Source organism: Salvelinus sp. IW2-2015, linkage group LG33 (assembly GCF_002910315.2).
Source record: "Salvelinus sp. IW2-2015 linkage group LG33, ASM291031v2, whole genome shotgun sequence".
Classification (NCBI taxonomy): domain Eukaryota; kingdom Metazoa; phylum Chordata; class Actinopteri; order Salmoniformes; family Salmonidae; genus Salvelinus; species Salvelinus sp. IW2-2015.
The window spans coordinates 20,834,065-20,848,854 of NC_036872.1; the positions used below are offsets into that span (position 1 = coordinate 20,834,065).

Genomic DNA, 14,790 nt, shown 5'->3' on the forward strand with positions numbered 1-14,790 from the left:
CCGCTTCCTGTGTGAGGCAGGGTCGTACTCTGCGGATGTTGTAGAGCATGAACCTTACAGGAACGGGCCACCGCCTTGATTGTTAGTTGAGAACGACAGGGTGTTGTCCAGGATCACCGCCAAGGTTCTTAGCGCTCTGGGAGGAGGACACAATGGAGTTGTCAACCGTGATGGCGAGATCATGGAACGGGCAGTCTTCCCCGGAGGAAGAGCAGCTCCGTCTTGCCGAGGTTCAGCTTGAGGTGGTGATCCGTCATCCACACTGATATGTCTGCCCAGACATGCAGAGATGCGATTCGCCACCTGGTCATCAGAAGGGGGAAAGGAGAAGATTAGTTGTGTGTCGTCTGCATAGCAATGATAGGAGAGACATGTGAGGTTATGACAGAGCCAAGTGACTTGTGTATAGCGAGAATAGGAGAGGCCTAGAACAGAGCCCTGGGGGACACCAGTGGTGAGGAGCACGTGGTGAGGAGACAGATTCTCGCCACGCACCTGGTAGGAGCGACCTGTCAGGTAGGACGCAATCCAAGCGTGGGCCGCGCCGGAGATGCCCAACTCGGAGAGGGTGGAGAGGAGGATCTGATGGGTTCACAGTATCGAAGGCAGCGATAGGTCTAGAAGGATGAGAGCAGAGGAGAGAGAGTTAGCTTTAGCCGTGCGGAGCGCCTCCGTGATACAGAGAAGAGCAGTCTCAGTTGAATGACTAGTCTTGAAACCTGACTGATTTGGATCAAGAAGGTCATTCTGAGAGAGATAGCGGGAGAGCTGGCCAAGGACGGCACGTTCAAGAGTTTTTGAGAGAAAAGAAAGAAGGGATACTGGTCTGTAGTTGTTGACATCGGAGGATCGAGTGTAGGTTTTTTCAGAAGGGGTGCAACTCTCGCTCTCTTGAAGACGGAGGGACGTAGCCAGCGGTCAGGGATGAGTTGATGAGCAAGGTGAGGTAAGGGAGAAGGTTCTCCGGAAATGGTCTGGAGAAGAGAGGAGGGGATGGGTCAAGCGGCAGGTTGTTGGCGGCCGGCCGTCACAAGACGCGAGATTTCATCTGGAGAGAGAGGGGAGAAAGAGGTCAGAGCACAGGGTAGGGCAGTGTGAGCAGAACCCAGCGGTGTCGTTTGACTTAGCAACGAGGATCGGATGTCGTCGACCTTCTTTTCAAAATGGTTGACGAAGTCATCTGCAGAGAGGGAGGGGGGGGGGGGGGGGAGGAGGATTCAGGAGGGAGGAGAAGGTGGCAAAGAGCTTCCTAGGGTTAGAGGCAGATGCTTGGAATTTAGAGTGGTAGAAAGTGGCTTTAGCAGCAGAGACAGAAGAGGAAAATGTAGAGAGGAGGGAGTGAAAGGATGCCAGGTCCGCAGGGAGGCGAGTTTTCCTCCATTTCCGCTCGGCTGCCCGGAGCCCTGTTCTGTGAGCTCGCAATGAGTCGTCGAGCCACGGAGCGGGAGGGGAGGACCGAGCCGGCCTGGAGGATAGGGGACAGAGAGAGTCAAAGGATGCAGAAAGGGAGGAGAGAGGGTTGAGGAGGCAGAATCAGGAGATAGGTTGGAGAAGGTTTGATCAGAGGAGAGATGATAGGATGGAAGAGGAGAGAGTAGCGGGGAGAGAGAGCGAAGGTTGGGACGGCGCGATACCATCCGAGTAGGGGCAGTGTGGGAAGTGTTGGATGAGAGCGAGAGGGAAAAGGATACAAGGTAGTGGTCGGAGACTTGGAGGGGAGTTGCAATGAGGTTAGTGGAAGAACAGCATCTAGTAAAGATGAGGTCGAGCGTATTGCCTGCCTTGTGAGTAGGGGGGGAAGGTGAGAGGGTGAGGTCAAAAGAGGGAGGAGTGGAAAGAAGGAGGCAGAGAGGAATGAGTCAAAGGTAGACGTGGGGAGGTTAAAGTCGCCCAGAGACTGTGAGAGGTGAGCCGTCCTCAGGAAAGGAGCTTATCAAGGCATCAAGCTCATTGATGAACTCTCCGAGGGAACCTGGAGGGCGATAAATGATAAGGATGTTAAGCTTGAAAGGGCTGGTAACTGTGACAGCATGGAATTCAAAGGAGGCGATAGACAGATGGGTAAGGGGAGAAAGAGAGAATGACCACTTGGGAGAGATGAGGATCCCGGTGCCACCACCGCTGACCAGAAGCTCTCGGGGTGTGCGAGAACACGTGGGCGGACGAAGAGAGAGCAGTAGGAGTAGCAGTGTTATCTGTGGTGATCCATGTTTCCGTCAGTGCCAAGAAGTCGAGGGACTGGAGGGAGGCATAGGCTGAGATGAACTCTGCCTTGTTGGCCGCAGATCGGCAGTTCCAGAGGCTACCGAAGACCTGGAACTCCACGTGGGTCGTGCGCGCTGGGACCACCAGATTAGGGTGGCCGCGGCCACGCGGTGTGGAGCGTTTGTATGGTCTGTGCAGAGAGGAGAGAACAGGGATAGACAACACATAGTTGACAGGCTACAGAAGAGGCTACGCTAATGCAAAGGAGATTGGAATGACAAGTGGACTACACGTCTCGAATGTTCAGAAAGTTAAGCTTACGTAGCAAGAATCTTATTGACTAAAATGATTAAAATGATACAGTACTGCTGAAGTAGGCTAGCTGGCAGTGGCTGCGTTGTTGATTTGTAGGCTAGCTAGCAGTGGCTGCGTTGTTGACACTACACTAATCAAGTCGTTCCGTTGAGTGTAATAGTTTCTACAGTGCTGCTATTCGGGGGCTAGCTGGCTAGCTAGCAGTGTTGATTACGTTACGTTGCGTTAAAAGAACGACAATAGCTGGCTAGCTAACCTAGAAAATCGCTCTAGACTACACAATATCTTTGATACAAAGACGGCTATGTAGCTAGCTACAGTGGGGAGAACAAGTATTTGATACACTGCCGATTTTGCAGGTTTTCCTACTTACAAAGCATGTAGAGGTCTGTAATTTTTATCATAGGTACACTTCAACTATGAGAGACGGAATCTAAAACAAAAATCCAGAAAATCACATTGTATGATTTTTAAGTAATTAATTTGCATTTTATGGCATGACATAAGTATTTGATACATCAGAAAAGCAGAACTTAATATTTGGTACAGAAACCTTTGTTTGCAATTACAGAGATCATACGTTTCCTGTAGTTCTTGACCAGGTTTGCACACACTGCAGCGGGATTTTGGCCCACTCCTCCCTACAGATCTTCTCCAGATCCTTCAGGTTTCGGGGCTGTCGCTGGGCAATACGGACTTTCACGCTCCCTCCAAAGATTTTCTATTGGGTTCAGGTCTGGAGACTGGCTAGGCCACTCCAGGACCTTGAGATGCTTCTTACGGAGCCACTCCTTAGTTGCCATGGCTGTGTGTTTCGTGTCGTTGTCATGCTGGAAGACCCAGCCACGACCCATCTTCAATGCTCTTACTGAGGGAAGGAGGTTGTTGGTCAAGATTCCGCGATACATGGCCCCATCCATCCTCCCCTCAATACGGTGCAGTCGCCCTGTCCCCTTTGCAGAAAAGCATCCCCAAAGAATGATGTTTCCACCTCCATGCTTCACGGTTGGGATGGTGTTCTTGGGGTTGTACTCATACTTCTTCTTCCTCCAAACACGGCGAGTGGAGTTAGACCAAAAAGCTCTATTTTTGTCTCATCAGACCACATGACCTTCTCCCATTCCTCCTCTGGATCATCCAGATGGTCATTGGCAAACTTCAGACAGGCCTAGACATGCACTGGCTTAAGCAGGGGACCTTGCGTGCGCTGCAGGATTTTAATCCATGACGGCGTAGTGTGTTACTATGGTTTTCTTTGAGACTGTGGTCCCAGCTCTCTTCAGGTCATTGACCAGGTCCTGCCGTGTAGTTCTGGCTGATCCCTCACCTTCCTCATGATCATTGATGCCCCACGAGGTGAAATCTTGCATGGAGCCCCAGACCGAGGGTGATTGACCGTCATCTTGAACTTCTTCCATTTTCTAATAATTGCGCCAACAGTTGTTTCCTTCTCACCAAGCTGCTTGCCTATTGTCCTGTAGCCCATCCCAGCCTTGTGCAGGTCTACAATTTATCCCTGATGTCCTTACACAGCTCTCTGGTCTTGGCCATTGTGGGAGGTTGGAATCTGTTTGATTGAGTGTGTGGACAGGTGTCTTTTATACAGGTAACGAGTTCAAACAGGTGCAGTTAATACAGGTAATGAGTGGAGAACAGGAGGGCTTCTTAAAGAAAACCTAACAGGTCTGTGAGAGCCGGAATTCTTACTGGTTGGTAGGTGATCAAATACTTATGTCATGCAATAAAATGCAAATTAATTTATTAAAAATCATACAATGTGATTTTCTGGATTTTTGTTTTAGGTTTTAGATTCCGTCTCTCACAGTTGAAGTGTACCTATGATAAAAATTACAGACCTCTACATGCTTTGTAAGTAGGAAAACCTGCAAAATCGGCAGTGTATCAAATACTTGTTCTCCCCACTGTATGTAGCTAGCTACGATCAAACAAATCAAACCGTTGTACTGTAATGAAATGAAATGAAAATGTGATACTACCTGTGGAGCGAAGCGGAATGCGACCGGGTTGTTGAGTGCGGAAGTTCTATTCGGTAGACGTTGGCTAGCTGTTGGCTAGCTAGCAGTGTCTCCTACGTTAAGGACGACAAATAGCTGGCTAGCTAACCTCGGTAAATTAAGATAATCACTCTAAAACTACACACTCTAAACTACACAATTATCTTGGATACGAAGACAGCAAAGACAACTATGTAGCTAGCTAACACTACACTAATCAAGTCGTTCAGTTGAGTGTAATAGTTTCTACAGTGCTGCTCTGACCTCATTTTAGCTGCATACAGACCGCTTACAGCGAGCACATAAAACAGTTAGGGACTTCTCCTTAGTATCTGGGTCATTCAGGTGGGTGTCTAGGGTATAGGGCCATGGACCGTACCATTAAAATAGGATAATAAATAATTAGATATAATTAATTAAAAATAAATGTAGTTCTCCATGATAGGACAATAAATAAATAAGACGTATAATTCATTATAAAAGTATATCCATCATCTGAACAACCTTGAAATCCCTCTCATACCCGGCTCACAGCAATACATTGGCTCTGGGATATGCAACCATTTCATTACTCACTCACTCAACTTTCCAAACATAACAAATAAAATAAAAAATAAACACAAACCATACCATCCACACATACTGTGCCTTCTGTTTACTTAGTTTTTATCTTCACTATGTAAAAATAGAGCTTGTGTGTTCAATTAGTTATWTGTGAAGATTTATAGAAAAGCTATATATTTTTGTTATATTGTTACAATCAGTAACCGGGCTTGAATTGTGTTTATTTTCCTCGTCTATGAGAACTTTGTAKATTTTAAAATAACCATGGAGTAGTCTTTGTGTCTCTGAACAACTGGTTTTCAATATATAGTTTATCAACGACGAGAGCTACTCGTTTCGCTTTTAATCTATTTTCTTTGAAAATTGGATACAGAACTTTGCGCCGTTCTGCAATTTCCTTCGGAAACTGATCATTCATGCCAATTTTGGTCCCAGCAAGTCTTTTACCCAGGCTTTTAACCATTATTTTATCTTTAAATGAAGCAAATTTGGCAACAATTGGGCGTTCGTACCTCTGCCCTCTCTGTCCGAAGCGGTGAACACGTTCAAGTTGGATTTTGTCTACAACCTCGCGCGGAATCTGAAGCGCTGTAAGGAGGAACTCTCTAACTACAGATTCAGGAACTTCTCCTTCTTTTTCTTGGATACCTGTAAGTACCAAATTCTCTCTCATGGATCTAGTTTGTATGTCCAGTAAGGCTTCTTTCAGAACGGTGTTCTCCTTTTTAATTCCAATCATTTCGGTTTCAATCTTATTGACTATCCCTTTTAGCCCTTTTAGCTTCCTTCTCCAATGTCGCAGCTTTTTCATCACTCATCTCTAGGCTTGCCTTCAACTCTTTTATATCCTTACTAACTAATTCAAGAATACCCAGTTTGTCATTTATTGATTTTAACAGATCGGTTTCGACCTTTACCATTCCCGGTGGTGAGAATATTAAATCATCAGTGTCTGTAGAAGAGTCACGTTTACGTTTTGTAATCGGTTCCCCTGTCTTACTCTCCGTCATGTTTGTTTGTTGCCTGCTTTCGTAATATTTGTCGATAAATGTCTCTAGTTTTAGAATTTGTTTTGTGTTATTGTCCAGATTGAAGGTTATCACTCACCAGATTATGTAGTGCTAATATTTTAGTCTAATTTAGCAGATAATTCGAATATTATGTTTTATCTTGAGGTGCTCTACATAAATCCCTTCAGCCCGCCATTACCCTTACGTTACCTTTACGTCGCTGTTCAGTACTCTTACCTTAATAAGAAGAGACTTGCTTGGGCCAAGAAACACGAGCAATGAACATATCCTGCCTGTTTGGTCCTGTCCGGGGGTATAGTTGGACAGGGCTACATTGTCTCCCGACCCCTCCTGTCTCAGCCTCCAGTATTTATGCTGCAGTAGTTTATGTGTCGGGGGGCTAAGATCAGTCTGTTATATCTCAAGTATTTCTCCTGTCTTATCTGGCGTCCGGTGTGAATTTAAGTATGCTCTCTCTAATTCTCTCTCTTTTTCTGTCTTGGAGGACCTGAGCCCTAGGACCATGCCTCAGGACTACCTGGCATGATGACTCCTTGCTGTCCCCAGTCCACCTGGCCGTGCTGCTGCTCCAGTTTCAACTGTTCTGCCTGCGGCTATGGAACCCTGACCTGTTCACCGGACGTGCTACCTGTCCCAGACCTGCTGTTTTCAACTCTCTAGAGACAGCAGGAGCGGTAGAGATACTCTMAATGATCGGCTATGAAAAGCCAACTGACATTTACTCCTGAGGTGCTGACCTGTTGCACTCTCGACAACCACTGAGATTATTATTATTTGACCCTGCTGGTCATCTATGAACATTTGAACATCTTGGACATGTTCTGTTATAATCTCCACCCGGCACAGCCAGAAGAGGACTGACCACCCCTCATAGCCTGGTTCCTCTCTAGGTTTCTTCCTAGGTTCTGGCCTTTCTAGGGAGTTTTTCCTAGCCACCGTGCTTCTACACCTGCATTGCTTGCTGTTTAGGGTTTTAGGCTGGGTTTCTGTACAGCACTTTGTGACAGCTGATAAATAAATTTGATTGATTGATTAGACCGGTGGAAATCTATCCTTTGGTCTGATGAGTCCAAATTTGAGATTTTTGGTTCCAACCGCCATGTCTTTGTGAGACGCAAAGTAGGTGAAAGGATGATCTCCGGCATGTGTGGTTCCCACCGTGAAGCATGGAGGAGGTGCGATGGTGTGGGGGTGCTTTGACCCAAAACACATCTCCAGGCTGTGTTAGGACTATTTGACCAAGGAGGAGAGTGATGGAGTGCTGCATCAGATGACCTGGTCTCCACAATCACCTGACCTCAACCCAATTCAGATGGTTTAGGATGAGTTGGATCACAGAGTGAAGAAAAAGCAGCCAACAAGTGCCCAGCATATGTGGGAACTCCTTCAAGACTGTTGGAAAAGCATTCCTCATAAAGTTGGTTGAGAGAATGCCAAGAGTGTGCAAAGCTGTCATCAAGGCAAAGGGTGGCTACTTTGAAGAATCTCAAATATATTTAGATTTGTTTTTGGTTACTACATGATTCCATGTGTTATTTCAGTGTTATTTCATACAATGTAGAAAATAGTAAAAATATAGAAAAACCCTTGAAAGAGCAGGTGTGTCCAAACTTTTGACTGGTGCTGTATATATAAAAATGTCGGAACAGATCCGATTAACAACTCAAATACTGTAGCACTGTAACAGTAATCCAAATGCAATCTATATGTACAGTGGGGAGAACAAGTATTTGATACACTGCCAATTTTGCAGGTTTTCCTGCTGCAGTGTGTGCAAACCTGGTCAAGAACTACAGGAAACGTATGATCTCTGTAATTGCAAACAAAGGTTTCTGTACCAAATATTAAGTTCTGCTTTTCTGATGTATCAAATACTTATGTCATGCAATAAAATGCAAATTAATTACTTAAAAATCATACAATGTGATTTTCTGGATTTTGTTTTAGATTCTGTCTCTCACAGTTGAAGTGTACCTATGATAAAAAATTACAGACCTCTACATGCTTTGTAAGTAGGAAAACCTGCAAAATCGGCAGTGTATCAAAATCGGCAGTGTATCAGTGTATACTTGTTCTCCCCACTGTATATACACAGGATGAATTTACACAAGATATACTAAGAATGATATGTACAGCAGTAGATAGTGAGCTATGTCAAGAATCGATTATATAAATAAATATCCTGTATGTATAAACAGTGTAACTAAAATGCAATGTCCAGTAACAGTTCAATTACAATGAGCAATGCAGAGAATACAGTATTTGCAGTCTGAGCAGAGATGCAGCATCAGACCAAAGACGAGTCAATGGAGCAAGTGAAACATTGCAGCTCTATAAACCGCCATAAAATGTTAAGTGGCTTAAACGCTGTGTGTCAGATCAGCTGCAGCCCAGAGATTATAGTCCATGTCCACCACTGGCCTTTGACTGCCACTACCAACTTTACATATCAAGCCCTGACTTCTCCATATCAGCACAACTCGACTGGGAAACTGAGATCCTTTGAACATCATTGGGATCAAATAAGCAAGTGGCATGGGTCAAGTAGGTAGTGACTCACCCCTTCAGGCATCAACAATTTGCCCTGCTTTTGAAGAGGGAAACTAAAGAAAATAGGCTACAACAACTAATTGATGCATGCTGTGATGCATGCTGAGATGCATGTGACGTACAGTAAGCTACTCTGGGTAATCAATGCTACGTAGTCATACTACAGTCATAATATAGCCCTACATAATATGCATGTCTGACACTTTTGAAAACACAAACAAGAAAAAAGGAACTGACTTTTTTCAGAGCAGATGAAGTGTCCATTAATGGAACGCTGGATGTTTTAACGGTACAACCTGACTTTAGCCACATAGAGAGCTGTAACACACATAATGCTCTAAAACAAGGTGGCACAGCTGCAAGATACTGGAGCACTGACTGACACAGAACAACACTTCCCCTCTATAATAATGAGAAAATGGGAGATGGGATGCAGGGAGTGAAGAAGAGTGTTGTTCTGACAAAGACATAGTGATGCATGCAATGCCTCCACCTCAGTTCTGCTGAGACAACAATGTTTTACAATCATGGTGGTACATCAGAGCAAGACATCAAAGGTACAGTAGAAAACCTCCAGACATGGAGAAGACACATCAGTGACATGTTGGATGACACATCAGTGACATGTTGGATGCTACTGGTTTAATTTAGAATCACTTTCAAATTCAGACAGAGACAGACAGGCAGCTTCTGTACGCAGGCGGACAAAAACAAAGCCTCCAGCCAGACGCACACAGAGAGCTCTGCCAGGCAGAGAGGAGACGAGGGGCAATACTCAGGCTTGCTTTTGTGGGAACCTGTGCGCTCCACTGCCTCCGTGCTCAGATGTCAACAGGCTACCTTCACATCAGACAGCAGTCACCTTCCAACATTTGATTTGATTTAACTTTCATTTAACTAGGCAAGTCAGTTAAGAACAAATTCTTATTTTACAATGACGGCCTTTGCAGACTCAAAATAACTATTAATAGAGGGAAGACTGAGGGGACAGAGTTCTTTCCTTTCACCATTAGCACAAACAAGAGTTGGACTTTGGCTCCCCTGTTTCAGTTTCCACTAACCCTTCACTCAATAGCTAAAGGACAACAGGGCTGTGTGTGTGAAGGTGTGGTCGTATGCATCTTATTCTATAGCACGGTATAAGATGTGTTAAGTGAAGTCCACCAGGTCCCATTACCGCCGACTCCTTCAGACAGTATGCATTTGATTGAGTAGACCTACTACCGGTAGTTAGCCTACATTTCGTTCTGATGAGAGAGGTAGGCTACTTGTTTCCTCCAGTGAAGTCAAAACAAAATATTTAAACTAAGTAACTGTAGGTTGATGTGACACGTTTATAGTGTAACTATAAACTGTTCAAATACATTAGCTGTCTCTGCTCTTTACAAACACCTGGTGTCATGAACCCCATCATCTGAATGGTTTAAAAAGCCTAAGCTGGTTTTAGGAGCCAATTACACTCCCTCTCTACAGCAGACACTCATGTTTCTGGATGGACCTCATTCTCAGGATCTCAGAGGAATAGACCTACTTTCTGTTATGAACCAATTAATTAACCACAGTAAAACTGGGTTGGGTTAACAACAGTTGTTACATGTGACCCACCCTCCTTCTCCATTGACTCCTCCTGTTCAGAAGGCTGCCCAGAGGAAACTTGACTCCCATTCAGGAAGCACCCGAGCCACAGGTGTTATTAGTATAACACAGGTGGCAACTGTGCACTGTGTGGAGAGACGATGCTTGTCTTCTACAAGTGAATGTAGTTTTACTCCCAGGGAAAACATTCAGTGGGAGTGCATTTCTTTGAAATGCAATAATTTTGGGTGTGTGTTATATGTAGCTAACAAAATAACATGGGTGGCAGAAAATAACTGATGACAGACTAGTTAGCTATATTTGTGCTAACGTTAGCAAGCTAGCTAGCTGGACAAACCATTATTTCATATGATAGCCCAACGCTATAAAAGGTATAAACTAAATACATTAACATTTCTTCCTATTAGACTTTGAGTTCCATCTCGTTAACATCAACAATTACTTGACAAGTCTACCTAGATCTATACAAAATCTGGTTAGCTCGCTGAGCTAGCAACTTCTAGCTAGCTCAGTCAGTGACAACTAGGTCGTGCCAGAGCCACTCGCATTATGTCAGCCTGTCTGTGTAACGTTACAGTAACTACAATGATTTGAACATTCTAACTTATATAGATAGCGACATATATATATTTTTTAAAGAGTGATAGCTATCATTTCTTTGTTAGCTAAGTTTAAAGGGCTTGAAATCATGTTATCTATTAGTTATGTGAGAATAGTGCCCACTGAAGTTAACACATGATGGGGCTTGTCTGAAGTCAAGAAGTTGTCAGAACTATCTCCGTACCACACTGGCTAGATACCCAGTGAGCTGTCATCATAATGATTGTTTGTTTGACACTTGCAATAAAATACCATCAAATTGTATATAGTACTAGTAGCTAGCTAGCTAGTTAGCCTGCAATTGCGGCTGATAAATTATTTTAATATTATAACCCATGCTGATGCTGAAATGGTTAACGTTTAATTTGACAGACAATGACACTGTACTGTAATTAGCTAGTTACACAGCAGCTAGTGTCAGCATGTTTACCTGTAATACGACAGAAGGCCATTGCTGAGGACGAACCATCGGCGTTGATACCCTTTCAAATAGTTAGTCCATTTAAAAAGCCAGCCTTTGTAAGTATCCGATCCCGGGGCTGGGGCACCCGCAGGAGTGGAAACCGAGCTCTTCCCCTGGTCGCTCATCCTCCGCTCCGCCGCGGGTTGGGGTGTGCAGCCGGACAAACAAGGTACCGCGGAAAGGAATGACACTATCCTCCCCGAGCGACCACAGAGAGCGATCGCTCTCCCCATACACACCGCCGATGAGTGAGCTAAACCGGGGAGGGTCCGGACCAGAGAAAGCAAGATTAACACTACACGCCCCTTTCACATGACCCTGGAAACCGGAGGAAGGATGAAAACTGATGCGAACTTTGCGAAGGAGGTACTGGCATGTGACGCTGGTGTCAGGAATTCCTGAAACATCAGGAGGCATGTGATTCACTACTTCTGCGATTGTTTTATTTTCTATACGAAATGAACTATCAAAAAGCATCTCCTTGGAGTAAATTGGATAAATACTGATACAACTTAATGGATTTTTTTGCTAAATATCCGAGATATTGGAAACATTACAGACACTAAATATACCCGTGTGTGTACATGTTCATACATGTTCAGTATCAGTAGCAAGTGTGTTGTGTGAATTGTCTTAGAATTTCACTCCCGGGACTACTGTGGCTTATATTTTACACTCAACATGCACAATTAGTCTCTACTGATGCTGACATTTAGCAGATGAAGAACAATGTGTTTAAATATTTTTGGTTTCTAAGTCAAGTTTAATCAATCGTTTTTGACCGTGGGAAATATTTGCATTATAAATCCTGTCCCATGGCCTATGCATTTACCAAAATAGACGCACATTTCACTAAATATATTATAACACCTTTATTCCACACGGTGGCGACATTGTCACATTTATGTGACGTGTGGAATCACCTCTCGGCATGAGAAGTGGTATCACTAGTGGCAGTGTTCTGGGCAACAACTGAGTCATTGAGATGAGGCATAATCAGAATGAACTATTATTAGTGTATGAATAATGAAGTGAATGAAAAAATACTGACTAAGAGACAAGAAGGCCGGTTATTGTGGGCAACACGTTTAATTTTACCATTGTCAAAAACAAAACAGCTAACACCTACTATTGAAAAAAAAGGTGATGTTTGTTAGAAAATTTAGCCCTTGATGTTGGAACACATGACACACTCACACAAACAGTCTAATTTAAATGGATGGCCATTCATGTTACTCGAGAAATTACCATTACTCTCAGATGCTACATAATCTTTCTCTTTAAGAAATCTGTCTAACTATTCATTTGCAGTAAAGGAGCCTGTGAGCACACACCACACACACACACACACACACACACACACACACACACACACACACACACACACACACGCACCTCTCAACTGCTTTTGATAGTCTCCGATATTAACCATATACAGTACACACAGGTAAATAAATTACAGCTACACAATCACACCAGTGCAATTAAACCCTGACCTGCTGGCTTGGCAGCAACAACATGCAAATCAATGATGCACATACATACGTATAATACAGGTACTCATTTTCAGTGCAAACATTGTCACAGGGTGTCTGCAATCACAGGACACATGTTTACCACATTCTCAAACAATATAAATATCTTGCACAATTCAGACACTGCTTTGATATTTCCAGAAAGTATTTTGTTTGTTTGGTAGGATGCTAATATATTGGAATGCTCTGGGGGTGTATGCTCTCTTGTGTGTGGTGGTCTGGGTATATCCAAGAGCAGGGAGGTTTAATACATTCTATGTGAGGCATTCTAGACTTGTACTGTGGTTGGATAGAACTTGTCGTGCTGGTCAAGGTGCTCTGCAGATTTATTGCCCATAATATAGTCTCTACTTCTTTCTTTTCTCCTTCCATTGGCCTTCTGTTTCACTAACCCTGCCCATCAACCTGGGCTTAACCTTACAAGCATTTTAAAACCACACCCCCTGCCTACTATCCCTGCATCACATTCAATATCTGTGCTAGACATCCCCTCTAGCTTCCTGCAGGCACCAGAGCGCCATTGATATAATGTATTCATCAGAAGCACACAGACTGAGGAAGACGGGAGGAAGGGAGGATTAAAGTCCTTCATCATGATAGCGACAGCAGTGTTTTTCTGATGCAAGATAACCTCACATCCCCCTCTAAACAATAGACTTTAAATGAGAAGAGGGAGTGACAGCACTATAATTTTGTACCTGCACCTCCAATCAGTGAATGTTTGTTTACCTGGAGTACAAGGACAATTCCTGAACAAGAAATTAAATGGTTTACTGTTTAGGGGGCATTTTGGAGAGCTGTGGTTTCTGGTGCTGCTACCCCTAAAAGAGGAAGCGGATGTACTAAACCAAGAGTAAGCCATCCATCTTGTTGACTCACCCACATTTACCACACAACCCCTGTAACCTAGCCTTTCCTATGGTGCATCGATCTTAGAATAATGCAATTTCAAGTATGACAGCCAGGGCATTTATCTACGTCACATGACACTGCCTCACGTTTAAAAAAAGGAAAACTTTTAAAGAAGTTGCATTCTTTCCACTCACATGTATGAGACTAAGCTAATATGGAGAGAATACCTAGTCGTGTCGGTAATGATACTTATTCAGATACAACCATCAGCATGTACAGTGGGGCAAAAAAGTATTTAGTCAGCCACCAATTGTGCAAGTTCTCCCACTTAAAAAGATGAGAGAGGCCTGTAATTTTCATCATAGGTACACTTCAACTATGACAGACAAAATGAGGGGAAAAAATCCAGAAAATCACATTGTAGGAGTTTTAATGAATTTATTTGCAAATTATGGTGGAAAATAAGTATTTGGTCAATAACAAAAGTTTATCTCAATACTTTGTTATATATCGCTTTTGGCAATGACAGAGGTCAAACGTTTTCTGTAAGTCTTCACAAGGTTTTCACACACTGTTGCTGGTATTTTGGCCCATTCCTCCATGCAGATCTCCTCTAGAGCAGTGATGTTTTGGGGCTGTTGCTGGGCAACATGGACTTTCAACTCCTCCAAAGATTTTCTATGGGTTGAGATCTGGGACTGGCTAGGCCACTCCAGACCTGAAATGCTTCTTACGAAGCCACTCCTTAGTTGCCGGGCTGGTGTGTTTGGGATCATTGTAATGCTGGAAGACCCAGCCACGTTTCATCTTCAATGCCCTTGCTGATGGAATGAGGTTTTCACTCAAAATCTCACGATACATGGCCCATTCATTCTTTCCTTTACACGGATCAGTCGTCCTGGTCCCTTTGCAGAAAAACAGCCCAAAAGCATGATGTTTCCACCCCATGCTTCACAGTAGGTATGGTGTTCTTTGGATGCAACTCAGATTCTTTGTCCTCCAAAACACGACGAGTTGAGTTTTTACCAAAAAGTTATTTTTGGTTTCATCTGACCATTGACATT

The 14,790-nt window shown here is 43.7% G+C and overlaps 1 protein-coding gene across 2 annotated transcripts in view; it reads right to left on the reverse strand.

Moving 5' to 3' along the window:
* Nucleotides 1–11,607, reverse strand: part of LOC111957647 (oxysterol-binding protein 2) — a 275,496-nt gene extending 263,889 nt beyond the window's left edge. Inside the window, exon 1 of one of the 2 annotated variants that reach the window (XM_070437050.1) lies at nt 11,307–11,607. In XM_070437050.1, the coding sequence (XP_070293151.1) occupies nt 11,307–11,572 (266 nt within the window). In that variant the 5' untranslated portion in view covers nt 11,573–11,607. The remainder of the gene's footprint in view (nt 1–11,306) is intronic. The other variant, XM_023978552.3, reaches the window with a different exon arrangement.
* Between the last annotated feature and the right edge of the window lie 3,183 nt (nt 11,608–14,790).